This window comes from Leuciscus leuciscus (genome assembly GCF_965113295.1).
Source record: "Leuciscus leuciscus genome assembly, chromosome: 2".
Classification (NCBI taxonomy): Eukaryota; Metazoa; Chordata; class Actinopteri; order Cypriniformes; family Leuciscidae; genus Leuciscus; species Leuciscus leuciscus.
In genome coordinates this window covers 43,494,119-43,516,614 of record NC_138726.1, presented here as the reverse complement: position 1 = coordinate 43,516,614, position 22,496 = coordinate 43,494,119, and the positions used below count along the sequence as shown (strand labels likewise).

At 37.6% G+C, this 22,496-nt stretch overlaps 1 protein-coding gene across 12 annotated transcripts in view; it reads left to right on the top strand.

Annotated features, from left to right (window-relative positions):
- The first annotated feature begins 3,043 nt into the window (after positions 1-3,043).
- Positions 3,044-22,496, top strand: part of plekha7b (pleckstrin homology domain containing, family A member 7b) — a 102,198-nt gene continuing 82,745 nt past the window's right edge. For 5 of the 12 annotated variants that reach the window (XM_082149776.1, XM_082149775.1, XM_082149790.1 and 2 more), the window contains exons 1-3: positions 3,051-3,193; positions 3,300-3,376; positions 3,557-3,614. In XM_082149776.1, coding sequence (XP_082005902.1) covers positions 3,111-3,193; positions 3,300-3,376; positions 3,557-3,614 — 218 coding nt within the window. In that variant the 5' untranslated portion in view covers positions 3,051-3,110. Of the gene's footprint in view, positions 3,194-3,299; positions 3,377-3,556; positions 3,615-15,437; positions 16,070-16,515; positions 17,806-22,496 lie in introns of those variants that run through there. The other 7 variants (XM_082149785.1, XM_082149783.1, XM_082149774.1 and 4 more) reach the window with 7 other exon arrangements.

Below are 22,496 nucleotides of genomic sequence, written 5' to 3'. Positions count from 1 at the left end.
TTACATAACCTGTATATATACTTTTTTTTTCTTCTAAGGCATTAATTGTTCTCATGTTCTACCAGGAAAAGACATATCTTTCATTACAACCTCATGTTCATCCATATGATATTTCTATGAGAAATCAAAAACCACACATCTGAATATGTAGTGATGTTTATTGTATTTTAAAATGCAACATATCACCCTACCAGGATGTAAATCTTATAAAGACAATGAATTTGTCAATGAAAGGTTACAGCAGTTTACCAGTAATACAGTCCTTGTATTTTGGTACATGGACACATAGCGGACTCTGAGCGGTGCCTCTTATACCTTGCAGGATGAAATTTGGATGGCATGAGAAGACAGGATAAGTCCGGTAGGATGCATTGTAAGCATTATTGTAATGCTGGTTGAGATGGCTCATTCTCAGTTCAGCCAAGTAGTTGAGAGCTAATAGACAGAAACCATCAGCTGTGTCATTTTTATTCACTCTGGTACACACATCATGACCTTCCATACATTAACTGCTGCCAGCACTGAATGACCTTTAGAGGTGCACTCAGTCCTTTCTCTGCCATATGTTACATATAAGAGCACTTTTTACAATGATGTACACTCACACGAGATGAAGATTTCAGTCACATCATAGTACATAAAAAGTTGTTTTGTTTTACATTAAGCCCATTGCCTCTCAGGGGGTAACATATTAAACTTGAATGACCAGCTGAATACTTCTTATTTTTCTCTCTTAACCCTGATTATAAGACACTTTTGCGAGGTGAATAATAAATTAATTCATAATGAATAGTGCATTTCTAAAATGACATTATGAAAAAAAAAAAAAAAAGCATTTCCTTTTGCATTACTTTTTTTGGGCTTATTTACAGTAAACAGTTATGAATATAATAATAATAATAATAATTCATTACATTTATATAGCGCTTTTCTCGGCACTCAAAGTGCTTTACATAGAAGGGGGGAATCTCCTCAACCACCACCAATGTGCAGCATCCACTTGGATGATGCGACGGCAGCCATATTGCACCAGAACGCCCACCACACACCAGCTTACTGGTGGAGAGGAGACAGTGATGAAGCCAATCAGTATATGAGGATGATTAGGAGGCCATGATCGACAGGGGCCACTGGGCAAATTTGGCCAGGATGCCGGGGTTACACCACTACTCTTTCGAAAGACATCCTGGGATTTTTAATGACCACAGAGAGTCAGGACCTCGGTTTTACGTCTCATCCGAAGGACAGGACAATATATGCTTGTCAGTGGTTGATCCCATAGCACAATATCCAATGAAATATCCTCACCTGTTGTTTGAGCTGCACTCTAAATAATGTCATTAATTTTAAACACTTTGTTAAACTTTGCCCCCCCCCACGCACACACAAGTATTTTACAGTATTTTAAGATCAATCGTCAACTGTCAGCCAGAAGAAAGACTATGTTTGGCTATAAATAGCCTAGTGGAAGGATAATCAGCTGTTGTTACAGTTGGATTGTTTCTTTTGTTGTGACTCTGCCCTGCCTTGGTAATGAGATGTTTGAGCGGGTGTGTTCCTGTAGTTATCATCAAGAATGTATGGGAGAGTAGGTATGAGTTTCGTGACTAGATTTCTCATACTATGAGACATATTGGCACATTTGCTTTCATGAGGAAGTGCATCCTTGTCCAAATATTAGCTCGAGCTCATGTGTTCATTTACCAGCATATGTTTTGGTTAATATTAAGTCCAGTTAACATGCATAATGCAATCAGATTACTTTTGATGTAACAAGTAACACATTACAAGTAACATGGATTACGTAATCAGATTGCTTTTGGTGTAATGAGTAAAGTAATGCATTATAAGTAACATTTTCGTAATCACATTACTTTTTTAATGGAACTGCAAATTACATTCTATTAACACAAATATATTTTTCTACAGACAAAAAATTACTGCAGATTAAGTCTTTTCAAGGAGCTACAACAGCCACAGTAATATTGTATGTTGAAATATAACTAGTGATGCATGATGTCCAATTTAGTATCAGAATTTTCTCCCAATATAAAAATGAATACTTGGAAAATTTAGCAATTAAACTACTCCTTAGATGTTACGTGATGCTAGAGGTTGATGTGTAGCCTAACTATGCCATTAAAAACCCATGCATATGCAAAAAAAAAAAAAAAAAAAAAAGTATTTTTAATCTTTCCATTCAATCTTTATTGAATTTTTTATTTATTTATTTTTTGATTTTTTAAAAAAAAACTTAATATCTTAACTTGATGGGAAACAGTCAGTGTAGATATTGGTATTTAGTGGCTACTCATGAATTTAGCTAACTTTCACTGAACATCAATGAACTACTAACACACCTGGTAATCAAAGTAGCCTACATGATGATAAGCCTGCCATCTGGCGCTTCGGAGAATAGCGCGCGCAGGTAGAGTGCCTCGAACAGCTAGTAGGCCTAAACAAAGCAACGTTGCGTTTTGTTAGCAAAGAGATATTCCTCAGAATGTCTAGAATTCAAGAAAAAAAGTTTAATCAGCAAGATATGGTTTCTCAGATGGATATTTTGGCTGGGAATCACATAGGATAACCACGTTATAGGTTTTGGTTAACCTGACTAAAATAATCACTTACCTTGTAATATTGTCATTTAAATCATTAGTCATCGGTAGCCTAGTTGAGAAGCTTAAATCTCTGTTGTCATGAGCACAACACATTTTTAACGCAATCTGGCTTTAATACAAATCTGACAAGTTGAACAATTATCCAACTGTTTCAGAATGCGCGTGTGATTTGCGGGAATGTTAATCTGTTCAGGTTTCAAAGTGTAACTCGGATCTGTGTGATTTGGCTATGCATAAAGCATCTTACAGCATTGGCTTTGCTGTAATAAAAGGTGGAATTTCTAGGGCGACATCAGCACTCACAGCATCAACATCCCGCCCAAATAGTGATGCCCTCATTCTTTTCTGTCGGCTTATTATTACTGGGACAAAAGACTTTCTCCAAGTTTGGCCTGCCCCTTTAAACAGCAGTGCAGCCCTAGTGGTGATAATCGGACTGTCCGATTCCCTGGAAACTCTGCGGCGCAGCTCTCACTTTAAACCGGGATCATGGCGGCTCCGCTCGGGCGGGATACACTACCTGATCAGTGGTCCTACGGAGTGTGCAGGGATGGAAGGGTTTTTTTCATCAAGTAAGCAGCTATTAGGGGTTTAATAACAGTCGTTGTGTTGTACTGTGGTTCTAGTAAATCTGCACATTTTCCAATGGGTCTCGTAACAGGTGTTTCTGTTTTCCAGCGACAAAACTCGCGGCACTACTTGGCTCCATCCCCGCACTGGCGAACCTGTCAACTCGGGACACATGATACGATCAGGTACAGTAATAAACCATGCTTTCTAGTCTAAACTTTAAATCCTTAGACGGATAGGCTACTGCAAGTAAGTGTGTTTAAAGTAAGCTGTGGAAACACGTCGTTTGCATAATTGATGGAGGGCTACTTTCTGTTTCATTAAAAACTTAATGGAGTTTTGTACAAATATTTCTCTCCCATTAGATTTACCGCGAGGATGGGAAGAGGGCTTCACCGAGGAAGGCGCCAGCTACTTTATAAAGTAAGCGATAGTACATTTCTGTTTTTGTCCTTGTGAGACCGTGAGGATGCGAGTGCAACTGCAAAGCCCTCCCCAACGAGCGCTCACTCACTCCCGCCTCTCGCACTGATCAGTGTCCGCTGTCTGCTCGAGCCTCCATGAAAAGACAATTCACTTGATTGAACGTTTGAATATTTACTGCTGAATTGCAATGTGTAGATTATGGGAATGAAATCAGATAACTGATTTTCATCTATCAGTCTATTTATCCATTGTTTTGTACAGTTATCACTGTTTATACAGTGATCAATCTGATTTCCATCCATCCTTCTGTCTGCCTGTATGTATGTCTGTCTATCTGCCTGTCAGTCTGTCTGTCTATTCGTTCATCTAGTAGTCAGTCAATCTATCCATTTGTCAACATCCATCTCCACCACGGTGAGTAGGTGAGGAGACTCGTGGGCAGCTAGTGTGCGGCAGAAGTGAGATGAAGTGGACTTTGGCAGGGAGAGAAGTACAGCTAAGTGAGCTGCCTGGAAACGTTAGCTGCTAAGACAGTGCTTCTCAAACCTGTCCAGAGGACTCCCACCATTGCACATTCTGGGGCTGAATCCGAAATCGCCCCCTAAACCCTCATTCACTATTCCCTACGTTAGTCCACTAATACTGTTCACTTGAAGGAGTGAATGAAAACGAGTTAGTGAATTCGGACAGCTGTTGAGCGTACATCGATTGTACACTCGTTATTGCGGTGCAATGTGGGATTGAATAAGTGCACTCAATAACGTCCACTATGGTTTCGGACACCACTACAAATGGCTGTCAACTCAAATAACGTCCTTTTTGAGGGTATATAGGGGGCGTTTTCGGATTCAGCCTGGATGTCTCCCTCAGTCTGTACTAATGAGCTTGATGAGTTGAATCAGGTGTGTTAGATGAGGGAGACATACAAAATGTGCAGTGGTGGGGGTCCTCAAGATAGGTTTGAGAAGCCCTGTGCTGAGTATTGGACTATTGCTGTGGGGGCTGTGGTCAGTGCTGCTGTATAGAACAGCAGCACCCTATATTGCCTGAATATGACGGGATGTGTGGCTTGGCTTAGCATGTCAATGACAACAATTTGTTGTTTATTTAGATATTGATCTTGTATAAAAATGTGTTTTTTGACATGTCATCCTCTTCAGTTGATTACATTTTAAACAAAGTTGTTCTAGATGCTATTGTGAATTGGTAGCATGAATAGTACATAAATAAAAGCAAATATCTAAGATATCATCTCTGCAATAAGATGGCATAAGCGTTGCAGTAGTTCCCTAGATAATGTTTCCCAAGGTAATTCTGTACAAATGTATTAAATACGTTTGTATTAATGAGCCAGCTCATGCTGTAAAAGATGATTTCCCTTGGAACCAGTAGATGCTATTTTCAGTTTTTCATCTGAATGGAGTGTATTAATGTTGGAATATCAGGAATATTTCAGTATTACATTATTAAAACATTCCGTTATTAATTTAACATGTTTTTTTTAAAAACCTTTTTATAGTTTGGTAGAATTTCAGATTGAGATCAGCACAGCATTTTTCTGTTATAGCTTTACCTGTCTATAGTTTTCTTGAATGACATTCAATTACAAGTGATAATGGGAAGGAGATCTGCTTGTGTTTGATCTAAGCTATATGATGACAAAGAGAATCATTAATTCTGATTGTAGGGCCCTCACTACTGTTTACAGTCACCCATGCAGCCCATTACCTCTCTCTGTGCCCATTTAACGCTGGAAATAAAGGGCATTGCCCAGCAGGACTGGATGAGGTTTTCTCATTAAAATTCTCCTCATGTACGGCAATGTGCAGGACCTTAACCCTCCCCGTTTAGCGGATGTTGTACTCTGTCTGTACGTGCATGTGCCCATATGACTGTGGAATGACAGAGATGTATGGCGAGATCATACAGCCAATTCATGGTGGCTTGGCTTTCCAAAGTCACTTTACCCATTCAGCTCCACTAATGTGAAAACCGCAACCAAACCACCATCATCATAGTCAAAGTATCTAGTTATTCATAGTCAGTCAACATCTTTTACTGTTCCATGTGACATATAAGAGTTTTTTTTTTTCTTCTGCTGACAGATAATTAGTTTGTTTAAACTGCTTGTTTAATTGAATTGAGAAATCAACCCGACAGCTGGCAGTAAACAACCGATGTGATTGCACTTTATGGCGCACATTAACAAACCAATTGGGGCAGCAGAAGCAAATGAGAGGCAATGTGAAGCTACTAGATAAGATTTCCCCCATCACGGATTCGTGTCTGAATTGTGTAGAGTCCATCTTTGCTGTCTTCTACACAATTGCCATGCAATGATTTGCTGCAGGATTGCAGTGAAAAGGATGTTTACTTGTGGCTTATTTTCAATATTAGCTTAGGAGAGTCCTTGAACACATTCACCAGAGTATATAAAGTGCATGATCCTACAGTGACCTAATGCATCTTGTGGTAACTCAGTTTCTTTATTGAAATTGTATGTTTGTGATGTGACCTTCCTCTGTATTACTCATTAGTTGTTTTATTCAACATAAGTCTCATATGGATCGTACACAGATGCCAAAATATCATGGTCTCTGCATCTAAGAAATCTACAAATGAGAATACATGACAATCACCCAGTTATCTTGATGTGCCACCAACGTAGCCCACGTAATCCAGAATGCCTTAGTGTCTTGCACTCTTCTTTGCATCTAAAAAGCACCATTTTCCCATAAAGCTGTTTATTTGTTAGTTCAATGCTCCACTGGTGTCTGACCAGAAAAATGCATCCCGACAATGCTGCTGTAGTGAGGGGGGTGTTTTAAAGGTCAAAGAAAATGATTTTAGAAATGTGTTATTGCTGACAGTTTTATTGTGGGGCATGTGAAGGGACTCATTGTGCTGCATCTGGGCACAGTCAAATACTGAACAGTGCAGCTCAGAGGCCTTCGAGAGCTGAAATGTCAAGACTGTAAAGTAATCAACTTATTTGTGGGCTAAATGACAGTATAGTTCCTGTTTTGATCCTTCTGAACATTTGTCTTTGTGTCGTTTTGTGTTAATGTGCTAGAAAAGGAGCTGATTGGTTTTTTTTAGGCGAAGAAGGCTAGAATAGAAAAGGCTGCATACTTTGTCGAAAATTGTGTGAAAATTGCCTTTTTAGGTATGGAGAGAGTCTTCCACTGCTTTAATCTGCCCGTTTTGTGGTTTAAATTGCATTGTTTGCTGTCTGTGGTTATTTGACTGACTTATGCCAAAGAATTTATCATGCACCATTTGTGTAAAGTCTGGCAGTCATAAGTGGCTGTTTGCTTTCCCTCACTTCAAACTTTATGGGAAGAGATTTTTCTTTTTCTTTATCCTCTTGTAGTTTTATAAATCAACATTCATTGCCGTAGACTGCAGTACAGTATAGTGTACAGTAGAGTACTGGATGTTGTTAAATGTGCAGCAGTAGGGACTGGGAGAGAGTGATGCTTAGACTGTCCTTGAGACAAAGCACGCTTGCGTTACATTAGCCACTCTCAGAGACCATCATTTCTGCTGATGTGATTATTATTTTTGTTGTTCATGGGGGACTGCTCTGTATCCGGCATACTGGATTATTATTCAAATTATGTTTGATATACTGCAGGCTTGAATTATGCCAAACATTTAATAAGTCCCATAAAACGGTATAGCTAATGGATTTAGTGTATGTCTGTATCCATCCAGCATTCATCTAATTAAGTGATATGAATGGGGGAAAAAGACTCTCAGATGTTCCCACTCATTTTGAGACGGAGAGGCACATGTTCTCCATCCCTGTATGCAGGAGACCGAAGGTGGATCTTCAGTTGACCTTTAAAGAGTTCATTCTGTGAAACCGGTGCCTTTTCCAATTTGATAGGGTGTTTCTTTAAGTACATTTTAAACAGATTAATTTCAAGATAAAGTAATACATTTTAACATGTTGGAATATAATATTTGACAATCCAATGTATTATTTAAACTACAATCCATATACATACACTGTTCAAACGTTTGGGGTCAGTAAGAATTATTACTATTATGTTTTTTAGATTAATAGTTTTATTCAGCAATGACACATTAAATTGGTCAAAAGTGACCGGTTTAAGACATTTACATTTCTGAAGGATCATGTGACACTGAAGACTGGAGTAATGACTGCTGAAAATTCAGTGTTGCCATCACAGGAATAAATTACATTTAAAAAAAAAATCTTCTAAACTGTAATAATAGTTATAATATTACTGTTTATATTACTGTTAATATATATGGAATCAAATTAAATGTGTACATATACTGTGTAGAGAGAGGAAGATAAAATGCCAGCTTTTATTTTCATAATATATTTTTTCATCACAATATGCATAATATATTAGCAGATGTACATGTATGACAGACACATGGCACCTGTATTCTTAGAATGACCTATATGACTTTATTAGGAGGTTGTGACTCAGGACAAATGATTTCTGAAAGGTCCTCGTAGGTCAGCTCAGCGTGAGGAAAACCTATTGTACTCAGTAGACATCAGAAGGGTTTGGCTGAGTCATAAAGAGTCAAGGTGATTCATCTCTGTATCCTGCATTGGTTTCTCAGCCTCAGAGAGTGAATGGCAGGTGGTCTCAGCAGGCCTCCGCTCCAGCCTGGACGATCAGACGTGTGAGGAATAGTGCTTGTGCGGAGACGTCCTTTCCACTCTACATCTGTCTCGCTTCAGCAGCTTTTCAGAAGGGTCGAGGGTCAGTGTTGTTTATCAGAGTGACAGTGTGTCCTTCCTCTTACCAAGAGCTCATATTGGCAGGTTCACACATAAGAGATTTCTTTTCCTATAGGACAGTCAGGGTTGCCCTGAGTTTGAAAGCTTCTTGTGCCAGTTGGTTAGTCCTTTGGTTAGTTCAATATTTCTCTTACAATAAGTTTGGCAGATTATTTGGAGTAGAATTTGTTCTAGCTGAAGTCATTTGATTTTCACAACCAATGTTTTCTGGAGTGCTTTGTCTACTGATTAAATTATTATTATTATTTTTATTATTATTTTTAGAAAGGAATCTTTTTGATGCTTCGAAAAACAAACTAGGGATGGGAATAAAAAAAAAATTGTTTTTGAATATTTGGCCTCATAAAAAACGAATATTTGTTTATTAAAATGCCGTTTAACATTTACAATGACGTTTTATTCATCAAGTTTTTGTCACCATTTCTGAACAAGCTTACAATTAGGCAATATACACAACAAGCTTATGTTATGTATATTGAGGTTTTCTTTTAGCAAAAATGTTGAGAAAAACAATATGAACATGCTCTGGTGAAAAAACACACACTGCTGACAAATGTTGCAGACACAAAGATAACGGTGTGCTAAGCAAAGTTTCTAACAGCAATTTGTGATTTCTGTTCTTAAACCTGTCTCACTAGACGAAACGTAAAGGAAGCACGTTTCGAGATCATTCTATCAGAGTCTATCAGTTATCTTCTCGGCTCATTAGGGTAAAGCTGGTCTAACCTGCAGTCATTCGACTTGTGTTTGGATTTCATGTGATTTCTCATGTGGTGGTGATATTATGATAACTCAGCTTCATTCATTAATTTGATCAAAAGTAATTCCATTTTGTAAGATCATTTAGTTAGATAATATTTATCGAAGTAATTCGAAACTTTGCGAGGCAGGCTACGACATTGTGATCAAATAAAATCAACTTGTTTACACGTTCCACAGCGCCACCCAGTGCATTTCATTATAACTGTGGGTTTTAGTTTGCATGCTTGGAATTTATCATGGATTCACTGATTTTACGGCCAGGAAAGCAACGTATTAAAATTCTAATAGTATTTTTATTTTTCGAATAATAATTATGTCGTTCGTTTCAGAATTCACATCATATTAAATACGGCGTCTACCCTGATGGTAAGGTCCATGGTGACTCTGTTTGAGGAAGCCCCCCCCCAGACCCCCTTCTTTCACTTCACTGCTCATCCAACAGCCTGAGCTCAGGCCAAGTCTGCATGTCGCTGCCGTGACAACAGCCGCTGCTTGTGCAGCAGGTTTTTTGGAAATAAGAGGAGTCAACACAATGGCGGGACTGTTGAGTGTGAGCGGCCGTAGTAAAATCAAACTCATTTACATGAGCCCCGATGGAGGAAGAAAATATCCTCCTTGAGAATATACACTACCATTCAAACCCCCTTTTTAAAAAAAATAAAAAAAGAATAATTTAAATGAAGTTGATCAAAAGTGATAGAAATATTTTGCAACATTACAAATGTCTTTACTATTTTAAATAAATGCTGTTCTTTTGAACATTCTATTCATCAAAGAATCCTAAAAAGTATTTCTCCACAAAAATATTAAGCATCACAACTTTTTTCAACTTAATAATAAAACCACATCTGCATATTAGACTGGTTTCTGAAGAATCATGTGACACTGAAGATTGGAGTAATGAATAAATTATATTTTAAATCATACTGATCCCAAAATTTTGGACTGTAGTATATATATTTACACTTGAGTGAATACACTTGAGTAATTTTGTGTACGAACACGTGTGAAACAAGAATTTCCCAGTTTTTCCTCCCCAAAAAGCCAGCAGATTCTCTGAAAAGTATTCTGTACTGAATTTGTGCAATTCTATATCTCCCCAAAGGCACTTAGACACAATGGTGTCCTATTGTGACAATATCCTTTTTGTCATTTGGGTTTACATCCCACTAGAGCTGCAGTGGAAGTGTTGTATTTCCATGAGACTGTAGCCCTAAATTGACCGCCTACAGAGACTCAGATTCCCAAACACCAGCTCTCTGGCACTCCCACAGCTCAAACTCTTGGGAAAAAATTTAGAATTTCAGTTTGTGGTATTTTTACCTCAATCACCCTTTCTCTTCTGATCCACTCATGGAGTATTGATCCCACCCCCCACTTTTGGTTCAGTCTACTGAAGTTCTTGGGATGCAATGAGTTAATTAACCATGATGTGTTTCAGTAGAATGGAGGCAAAACACTTTAAATGTTGATTAAAGAGGATGGATTTCCCTATAGGCACCATCTCCCAGCAATGTCAGTGGAGCAGCATTTGTGCCAAACCAGCAACCCTCTCCACGCGTCACTGTTCCTGTGTAGATGTGTTTTTAAGTAGTCCCATTCCTTTCTTTCAGAGGCAAAGCTCACTCATCCTGCAAATGACCTTTTGACTTTTTACTTTCTGATGGTGTAGAGTCATGCTACATTACCTGCTGTCACATCGGTTCAAAATATAGTGGAGATACGCTCCAGATCAGGCTACTACTGAGTGTTTTTGAGGTGAACTGTCATGTTTAATATATTAATTATTACAACATTTACTGTAGACATATGTGCTCATTTTAACCTAGAGACCTATTGGGATGGTCCAGACCTTCTTGAATCTATCAAGATTAGACTTGATACATTGAGGATTGATAGTTTGATAGGGTTGTTTTCAGGGGCAGAACACTAAATAGCTCATTCACTAACCCCCTGGAATCATGTTCAAAGGGATAGTTCACGCAAATAATTAAAATTATCTTATCAGTTGCTTACACTCATGCCATCCCCGATGTGTTTGAAAAGAAAGATGTTGTGACGTGATGTAAGTGTGTTGTGAAATTCGTGCGAGCACTAACGCGGAAGCATGGAGGAATGCCACTTCTCGTTCGAACTTCACAACGCACTCATGTTGCATGGTACAACGTCTCTTTCGTGAGCACTCGTATGGCAGTGTACCGGAAGCAGTGATTTATAAAGTTTAATATGCAAGTATTTTTTGTTTAGCATCAGAAGACAATGTTTACATCGACAGTTTGAGTTTCAATTGGAATGAAATCATTCCGATTGATGAATCCAAACACAGTGTTTACATGAACAGTTTAGCTTAGGTACAGAGTTTAGTAACAGAGGTTAGCTATTGGTGCATTATTTTCCCATCGCTATTCTTTTACATTTTTTGGTCCCATCCATAGAATAAGTGTATTTGTAGACATGAGCTGTCATTTCTGAACCAGTTGTTTTTGCAGAAATCCAACGATATCTGAAAGAACAGTTACTTTAGAGAGAAATGCATGTTTCATGCAGATTACATAATCAGAGTATTTGTTTTTTATTTGAATTGGTTAGTTTAAAAGTAGACATTTCAAGCTTTCTATAGATATATTTCTCGTGTCTGTGAGAAACTGAGTTTGTTCATTGTTGTGACGTGCTCCAGTTTACGGAGGCTGAGATGGCAGAAAGCACACCCTTTTTGTTTTCTTTCTTTTACAAAAACATGTTTTGTTGTAATTGTGAGTTTACACAAATAAAAGTAGACTCTTTACAGTTTCGAATGATGCATTACTCTAATTCTCTGGTTCGTTTAACTGTATGAACAAAAACGACAGAGTGTTAAGTTGTTTCCGCTGTTATCAGGAAAACTGTTGAGTGATCGCGTTGGCACCTCCATGTCATGCAGCAAGCACGCTATACTTTAGCTTCCACACACCTCCTTTCAGCCAGAGCAACAGAGGGAGCTCATGAGAAGAAAACAGGAGTTAGGAGCTATACATGTTTTGTATGACACATGCAGAGGCATTTGTCTGGTATCAACAAAGGCTATCTATGAGATGATTTGTCTACGTTCTTCAACAGCCTCTGGTATTTGCTATATGTATTTATTATTGCAGTGGTTAGCATAAGTAGCTTTTAGCATTGCATATAAATATATTTCTGCCTCATACAGTGATCAGAATCCCCATCAGATCACAAGGAAGTTATTTCATACACTTGCTGGAAACTCGACTGGCCCTGGCACGCACTAGAATGCTTGCTTTTGAACCAACAGTGGAAACACTGCTATTGTTTGATCCATTCAGTTCAGCTGTTCCTTGTTTATTTACCCTTTGTTATCTCGTGGTTTTACTCTTGGTTTTGGTTAAATAAAAGGACTATTATGAACTCTATATCGTTGTGCGCTTTGATCACAACCACAGTACGTGACAATACCAGACCCCAAAACAAGAAGGGGAAATATGGATCTGGCTGAGGCAAGAGGACTGGCTGAGGATCATCTCATCTTCTCCCTCCATCAGAGCGGTCAGCCTCTGGAACAGTATGTGGAGGAGTTCCTGCAGTATTACCATTCCTAACTCCGGTGTCCCTAGCTCCTTCGTTTCGGCCACGGAGGCTGTTCCTGTCTTCAGTGTTCTAAGCTCAAATGTCCCTAGCTTCTTTGCCATTTACATCTCCAAAGATATAGACTCTAATGTTCCCACCTTGTCTCAAGAAGACCGAGCCCTTGCGATTTACATCTCCAGCGCCCCCTGCACTGCCAGTACCTCCCTGGCTCCCTGTATTGCCGGTGCTGCCCTAGAGTCTTCCAAGCCTACCTGCATCCTCCCCGGTTGGACTCTTTTTGCCTCAAGGTCGGGCCTTCCAGGAGGGGGGAGTAATGTCACATTCTGAGTTTGTTTATTATGTTTTTCTGTTCCATTCATGCCTGAGTTTCATAGTTAGTTTTCTAGTATGTTAATTAGTTCTGTTCTCTCTGTTCCCTGCTTGTTTGTTTCCATGGTTACACATTGTTTCATTCATTCAGTTCAGGAGTTCCTTGTTTAGTTACCCTTTTACCCTGTTTAGTTTAGTTTGCTCTGTGTATATAAGCCCTCAGTTTGAGTTAGTTGATGGTATCGTTTGTGCTAATGTAGTTGTTTTCTCCTGCATAATTCTGTTTGGATTAAAGACTGATTTGTTGAGATGCCTTCGTGTGATTTATACAACAACTTGTAACATCATCTGTTTATTATCAGTCAGATTCAAATGCTTTTTAAAAGCTACTTGATTTATTTTGTGTGTGTGTGTGTTATTATGGCTATACATTGTCAGACTTTTTGTTTTGGCCTCGTCATGAATACTATGAGTGTGTGTGTGTGACCTTTACATGACATCCGCTCCACTGAAATGTTTGTTTCCTTTGTGTAATCCCTAAGTGTGATTGGCTGGCTTTGTAGTCAGCCTCAGCGCCGAGCAGTGGTTGTGCTTCGTCACAGTACGTCAGACAAAATATTGCAGTGCAAGTAAAAAATGCTAATATTATAGGTGCAGTGGCTCTTTCTGGCTTATCTCAGTCAGCTGTTTCATACCATAATGTTTACATAGGATGGATGCTTACTCAGTAGCAGATGCTCACTGCAGTCAGATTGATTTGAAATCTGAGGTGTCTTGACTTGTTCACTAGTTCTGTTTGATCCCTCAGATGTTTCTGAGCATACGCATGAGGCATTATGAGACAGCATGTTTGTGCCAGTATTACCTCTCTCTCTTTCTCTCTCCCCCTTACCCTCTTTCTCTGAAGAGAATAGGGGATAAAGTGATTATGCTGCGTTTTTCAGTGAAGCAGGAGCCTTTCGCTGTGACGGGACTGCTTAATGTTTTCCTGTTGCGGTGGGGGCTGTGCGCAGTGGAGCTGCAGTGGACTAAACTGCTCATGAGAAAAAAAAGAGAAATGCTCCTTTTGAACTACCTGCAGCATTAATCATTTATCTTGTGGAAATCGTGTTATTTGTATCTCACCAGCAGCGGCAGGGGGGTCTGCTTATGAATCCAGGCATGACTGATCGTCTTGAGAATTCCAGGGTTGGGCCAAATGTAAGAATTGGCTCCCTTTCAATTCATGAGCAGGAATTAAAATTGAATTGGCCATGTCCCACAGGATGTTGAATTTGAATTTGAATCGCAAGACAGTTTATATTTGTCTTCCTGTCATTCTGAATTGAGGAATTTCAGTAGTTAAACACATGAACTCCTGGGGGTACAAGGAGTAAAATCTATCATCAGTTTTATTTATTTTATTCGCATCATTGATTTAGTCTGACTATGCCTATTAATTCCATGGTATGTAGATTACTTTCACACAATATAGCACAGTATGTTCTACACACTGTTTTCAAATAACTATAAAAATAAACACATGGAATTTTGAGCACTTCACTTCATCAGAGCAATGGAATGTTCTTCCACAATTGTCCCTAAAATTAAATATATTATAAATGGTATGTTATTGTACAGTATTTTTAAAAGGATTACTTCAAAATGTTGGGTTCGGTAAGAGTTAAACATTTAAAAAAAAAAACTCTCTTCACCAATGTTGAATTTATTTGATAAACAATATCTTTTTTTTATTTTTTTATTTTAATATATTTTAAAATATAATTTATTCTTGTGGTGGTTAAGCTGAATTTCCAGCAGCCGTTATTCCAGTCTTCAGTCTTCACATGATCCTTAAGAAATCAATATGCTAATTTGGTGCTCAAGAAATATTATCAATGTTCTTAATGTTTGTGGAAGCCATGATACATTTTTGTTTGGAGTCTTTGACGAATAGAAATTTGAAGAAAAAAAAGCATTTATTTGAAATATAAATTTTTGTAACAAATGTTTTTCCTGCCACTTTTGATCAATTTAATGCATCCTTGCTGAATAAAAGTATTAGTCTTTCAAAAAAAAAAAAAAAAAAAAAAATCTGACTGACCTCAAAACCTTTAAACAGCAGTGTATTTCTAATTATTTTATTCAATATTTTCACTTCTTTTTTTCTTTTTCTTTTTTTTTTACAAACATTTAATTTATTGGCACATGGTAGGCTTTTTCCCACAAAAGGTTTCTAAATACAACAAAATGTTTTGGTGTCACATTGTTTACACTTTTTGTGCATCCTGTGCTCCCTAAATTCAATTCAGAGTCTGAAATCAAAATGAATGACACACATCCCGGGAGTACCACTGTGAGTCCAGTTTAAATAACTTGCCCGAGGGCAGCCATATTCTGATCTAATCTGGAGCGTAGGAGACCAGTCGTGCTGAATTGCTGCTTACAACTGTTGTATTGTATCCTCAAGCCATCCATATTGTCCAGATAGTATACTGTATGATACTTCCTTTGAGAAAGAAGTAGGCACCAGACACAAAGTGCCATGGTACCATCACATCTTCCATGACAGATGAAAGCCATGCTAGGCTAAAAACACATTGTTTGTGCTGGTCGAAACAAATGGGACTTGGTGTAATAACAGAGCATTGACAGGAGGAAGGGACAGAGGAAAAACAATGAGGTAATTGAGAGCGAGGACAGTGGCTGCTTATGTTTTGCAGTATGTCACCAGGGCCATTCAGTCAGACACAGATTGACTTGTCGTATTTAACCCTCCAGCCCGCGCTAAACTCAGAAACATGGTTGAGATGTAACAATGTGTGTTGCTGTACATGAGAAAGTTTGTAGACCGAAGAGACAGCAGACATAGGGGCCGTAGAGATGCTAAAGCCTCCGCCAGCATGGGTACCTGCTGCAGCTGCCTGCCGTTGGGCCATGTGACCAAGCAGGATGTTGGACGTGAGGGGACCGAGATTAAACTGGAGACTATCAGCGAGGAAGAGGATGAAACCACATCAGCGGAGGAAAGGTAATGAGAATATTATATAGGTTAATAAAGGGCAAAGTAAACAGGGCAGTTGTAGGATCAGAATTAATCAGATGGCAAATTCTCAGAATGTACAAATTATTATTTTCATTGCTCAGTTTGCATGACGTGGACCAGAATTATACTAATAGTATACTATTATAGTATTTATTAATATTTACATTACCTTTATTTCATTTTTTTCTTTTTAATTGTAGTTTGTTTTAGTCTTTTGGATATGTGCTTTTGTAATTTTTCTTAGTTTTTATTTCAGTTTTAGTAATTTCAATACTTTGTCTTGAACTTATTTTAAGGTGCCATTTCTAATTTTGATTTTGAAGTTTTTCATATAATATTTATATTTTATTTGACCTTTTCTTCAATTGATGAAAACAATTTTTAAAACTTTCAAGGAACTTTAATAGTTAGCATACTTAGCAATAACAACACTTATGTGGACCCAGAAAGCCTAGTGCTGGAGAGTTCTTTTTTCTCTAACTGAACACAGATGTCAGGTCTCCTGCAGAATTTTTGTAAGAAGTGAGCCAGCAAATGTATATGACTGCAGAGATGCCGTTTTCTCTCGCCTTCACTTAACATAAAAGGAGCTGCTGAGATGACTTGATCTTGTAAACAATGTATTTTGCTCTCTGATCCAGACGTTTCAGTCTGTGGGGTTAAGAACGAGGAATTATGCTATTCAGACCATGAAGCTGGCCTCCTTTTTTGAAGGAGAAGGAAATTCCAATGGCTAATACTTAAGATTTTGCTATCGAAGAATGATCTTCACAGTCTCACGGGTGCGTGTTTGAAGTAAAGCCTCAACTATTTAGTTTATTCTGAACAGCAGGGTTGTGCAGATTATGCCTTTGTTTTAAACACGTTTCTCTTCTGAATGTGAACAAAGTTTCCAAATGAGATGTGACTTAAGATTTTGATACCTTAAAAAGTCTGGCTGAATGTAATGTAGACCTAGGAGCTCTCTGAATAAAAAAAATAAAATAAAAATCAATGTGCTCTCTCTGAAATGGTGTGGAGAGCCATTTGTCTTTTTTTTAAAGCTATTGATAACTACTGCTTTGACTCCTCAAAGAAAATTAGTCTAAATCATACTCACTCTCAAGAGGATATATTGTCAGAGTAGGCAGGTGGATGTGGTATTGGTTTCTTAGGAAGGTCATCCATCCAAAACAAACTTTCATTTCCTTTTGCAGGAAGTCGCGCTACCTGGGATTTATCCAAGTAACATTTGAGCGAGCAATCTTCCTGCAAGGGAGTCGTTGGTCGGGCAGGACTTTATTGTTTTGTAGTGCTGTGTCCTGTGTTGGAGTGATTTAAAGACATGATTTAAAGAGATCTTGCTGGCAGTGTGGTGTTGGAACAAAAACCTTTTCCTCAAAGCATCTGGTAATTGATTCTAGGAAGCTGGGCGGAGAAACATGAACCAATCAGTATTAGCAGAACTCTTATGCTCAGTCAACTATACTTCTTTTTCTAAACAAGAAAATGCACTCTTCAAAATGCTGAGGAAGGTTAGACGGCTTCTCAAACCATCTCCTCCGTTTTCTGATGCAAAGAGTAAAAACACTCTTGCCTATTTTTGTATGGCAGAGTTTCTGCCCTTGACCGCCAGGCTCTGCAGAGAGTGTTGAAGTTGTCCAAATGTTCAACAACGGACGACCACACTGACAGGACTGCATTTTTGTCTTGATGCGATCAGCCTAAAATTTCATACTCTGGTATTTATATGTTTGCCTACTGGAATGTTGATTGTTTTAGTAGAAGTTGTGCCTTTTTAATATAGTGTTAATTTTGTCAGCTATTTAATTTAGTCTTAGTCCTGTGTCAAATGTACTTTTTAGTTTTTATCATATTTAGCCAACCTTGTTCTGTTTTTGTTCTGTCAAGTTTTATTCGACTAAATGTCTGGGCATTTTAGTCTAGTTTTAGGGCATGTTTACACGACACTAAATCTTTTTATGCGGTTTGGCCGTTCATGTCCACGACAGCGGCGTTTTGGGGCCTGAAAACGCAAACATTTGAAAACGGGTTTTAAAGTGCAAGGTTTTGGAAACGATGCCTTTACCGTCTCCATGTAAACAAGAAAAACATGAATTTGTGAAAACGGTGACATCATGCGAATGCGAATTACATGTTCACGCATACATATTACATATTTTCGCAGATCCGTGTGAATGGGGATCGTTTTGACAACGTTGTCGTCTGTGTACATTGTTGTCATTTAAACATATCCTTAGTCAATGAGAACTTGGTTACAATTTTGTCACTGAGAAGCTTTGATCGCAGATTTAGTCGCATGAACACAGACTTGCTGAATGACATTTTCATTTGAGCAGAATATCTCACTGGAGATTGCTAAACTCCAGTTTGCATATTTGTCTGTTTTCACATCATCCTTTCTGCTTCCGCAGTGCAGAGAGAGCATGTGCGTATGGTTGCCAGATTGCAAAGGTTAAGTAAAACTCCTTTTCAAAACAAGCTTTGATTGGAGGATTTAAAATATTGACATCTAGCAACTGCAAACATGAAAGCTCAGTGGTTGGTAAAAGCAGTCTGCAATATTTGTCTCCTTTTTTTTTTTCAAAGATTTTTTATTTAATTTTTTTAACTACATTTTAGTCTTGTATTTTTATTCCATGTTGATACTTACATTTACATTTATTCATTTAGCATACGCTTTTTTCCAAAGCGACTTTCTAACATCAGAAGCAGTTAAACTAACAATAGGACAACAATATGCAAGTGCTATGACCCTTCCCAGTTTAATCTAATGCAGTACGTGTATTTTTATTTTATTTGATAAAGATAATAGATAGAAGATAAAGTATTAGTATTAATGGATCAAGTGTTGCCGAAAAAGATGCGTCTTCGGCCGTTTCTTGAAAATGGCCACGGACTCAGCAGCTCTGGTTGAGTTGGGCAGGTCATTCAGGGAACATACCAGAAAAAGGTCCGACAAAGAGATTTTGTGCCTCTTTGAGATGGCACCACAAGACGGCGTTCACTTGCAGAGCACAAGTTTCTGGATGGCACGTAAGTCTGAAGTATTGAGTTTAGGCAAGAGGGAGCAGAGCCAGTGGTTGTTCTGTAGGCAAAGTCAGTGACTTGAATTTGATGCGAGTGGCAACTGGCAACCAGTGTGAGGAGAGTAGTGATGTGTGCTCTCTTCGGCTCGTTAAAGACCACTCTAGCTACTGCATTTTGGATCAGTTGCAGAGGTTTGACAGTGCAAGCTGGAAGACCAGCCAGGAGAGCATTACAATAGTCCAGTCTGGATAGAACAAGCGCTTGGACAAGGAGTTGTGTAGCATGCTCTGATAGGAAGGGCCTGATCCTCATAATGTTGTATAAGGCAAATCTGCAGGACCGGGCAGTTCTAGCAATGTGGTCTGTAAAGTTCAATTGATCATCAATCACAACCCCAAGGTTCCTGGCTGACCTTGATGGACTTATGGATGACGAACCTAGCTGAATGGAGAAGTTGTGGTGTAGTTTTGGGTTGGCCGGGTCCACAAGCAACTCTGTCTTGGCAAGGTTTAGTTGAAGGTGGTGGTCCTTCATCCCACCTGATATCGTCACAGTTATCATTTAATGACGTTGGTGTTATTGTCTCATCTTAGTCATGTGACCAGAACTAGATTTGTACATTTTCTAAACAAAATTTGAGTAGTACTTGCATGTTCAAACTCACAGGCTACCAGAGTAGGGTGTTGCTGTGCAGTTGTCAAGATGTTCTCCGTTTTTTTTTATTTTTTTATATATATTCCTATGTGCTTCAAGTCTATTTTTAGGTGGTTGCAACAAATTTATACAATGTAATGTTAAAGTCTCAAAAAAAAAAAAAAATTCAGGGGACTACTGTAATACAGTTGGCTCCAGCTTACACTATTGGGGAGATGCTGATCTAGGCTAGTTCTAGTCTGTTTTACTCATGTCTCTCTCATTTCTTTGCCTGTTTTGTCCATCAGGTGATATTATGAAGTATGATAGCATGCCTCATCGAGCTGCATTATTTGAACTATCATTCATATCTGTAGCACAAATTACTATTAAAATAATTAATAGTAAAAAAAAAATTTGATTTCTATTTTAATATATTTTTAAATGTAATTTATTACTGTGGTGGTAAATCTATATGTTTGATTTCCGGAGCCAATACTCCAGTCTTCAGTTTCACATTATTCTACAGGAATCATTCTAATATGCTGATTTCGTGCTCAAGTAACATTTCTTATCATCAATGTTGAAAACAGTTGTGCTGCTGAATATATTTGTGGAAACCGTGATGAATTTTTCAGGATTCTTTGATGAATAGAAATTTTAACACTTTAGTTTAGGGTCCAATTCTCACTATTAACCAGTTGCTTATTAGCATGCATATTACTAGGATTTTCGCTGTTTATTAGTACTTATAAAGCACATATTAATGCCTTATTCGGCATAGCCATATTCTACATCCCTTAATCCACCCAAGTACCTAAACTTAACAACTACCTTCCTAACTATAATAAACCGTAATTAGGAGTTTGAGGCAAAAGTCGTAGTTAATAGTGAGTTAATTGGACCCTAATCCAAAGTGTGACCGAATTTTCAAATAAATAACATTTATTTGAAATAGAAATCTTTTGTCACACTACAAATGCACTGTCACTTATGATTAGATTTTCCTTTATTTGTCCTCGAGAGGAAATTTGTTTCCACCATAGGTGCGTACGTAATACAAATACAAACACACATAACATATTAACAACATGAACAAATAAACATATATGAAAAAAAAAAAAAAAAATGTGTTAATGTGATCAATTGAATGCATCCTTGCTGAATAAAGTACTAATATCTTAAATGAAGAAAAAAATCTTACTGACCATAAACTTTTAAATGATAGTGTATGACGCTTTTTGGACACTGCTTTTTTATCATTACTCCAAAGTTGTGCCTAAATAGATTATTTATCTTTTAAATATAATAGCATGAATTTATCGATTCAGGATATATATATTTTTTATAAGCCACAAAGGGGTATAAAAAAAGTAAATAAGTTTGTAAATAGTATATAAATAATAGTCAATATTCGACTTTATTGGTACTTTTTTTTCTTTGAGTAACACATTTAACTGTAACATACTGTCTTTGCATACTAAATCTATCCATACATTATCAAGTCTGACTGCTCTCCATACTAGAACAAGCTGTAATGGTGACATTGATTGCTGCAATTTATTTGCCTAATTCTAGCCATGAAATGTATGTCCCTCAGTTCCACCTGCTATAACACACACATCTTAACTCACTCTGCCAGGACTGATCACAGGACAAATAGCCCCGAGCACTAGTTACGGCAGTTTCCCACCTTGCCCACATTAAAGTCTGAATGAAATATCTACGGTGAGAGGATGAAGTTATTTCTGTCAGAGTCAATGATCCTCTGCTTGGCCTGAGCAGCGTGAGAATGTAGTAACACTCTGCTGTGCTCAAGACAACCACCAGGGAATGCTGTTGAATCTTTGACTTTCATAGGTCACACGTGGACAGCACCAGAGAGGTGGGGGATTAGTTTTCTTTCAATGGAGCAAATCTCATTCAGGATTTAAATGGACAGCTTGTGGAGATTTTTCCCTCTTGCTCATTTATAATTTATATCAAGTTTATTGAATTCATCATAGAGTTAGCCTGGGTTAAAGTCTTTCCCCCTTCCCTGATAAAAAAGTAATCTTGGATTATATTTTTCTGACTCTTTCTTTCGCATCACTGCCCATGCTATAGTGTTTACATGACTGATAGCAGGCCATCAAGGCTCATTTCGTCATGTCTGTCCTGGCTTTGACCTCTGGTTTTGAAGTGATGCATTTTAAGTCCAAATGCTTTTTTATAAATACTCATAAATAAATACTCAATATAATACAATTATATTATGGATTATAATTACTTCGATAACATTTTGCCATCTAAATAAGGATAATTTAAGCACTGAAAGAAATGCCATCAATTGGTCAATATTGTGTCTCCTTTTCTGGTTTGGTTGGGAGAATAAGGGGAGTAATCTGGCAGGCAGTGAAGAATAATGAATATTAAAACACACTGTTATAAAGGTCAAATGTCTGTCTTCATAAGAAATAAAAGCTTGTGGCTTTAATCAGACTGCATTATATATTATATTATATTATATTATGAATTATATTATATTATGAATTATTATATTATGAATTATATTATGAATGAATTATATTATATTATTTATGAATTATATTATATTACTTATGAATTATATTATATTATTATGTGAGACACAAGACTAAAGTAATGGGTGCTGAAATAGATTATATTAGATATTAGATTATAATATATATTATATTATTATATTGTGTTATATATTATATTATGTGAGACACAAGACTAAAGTAATGGG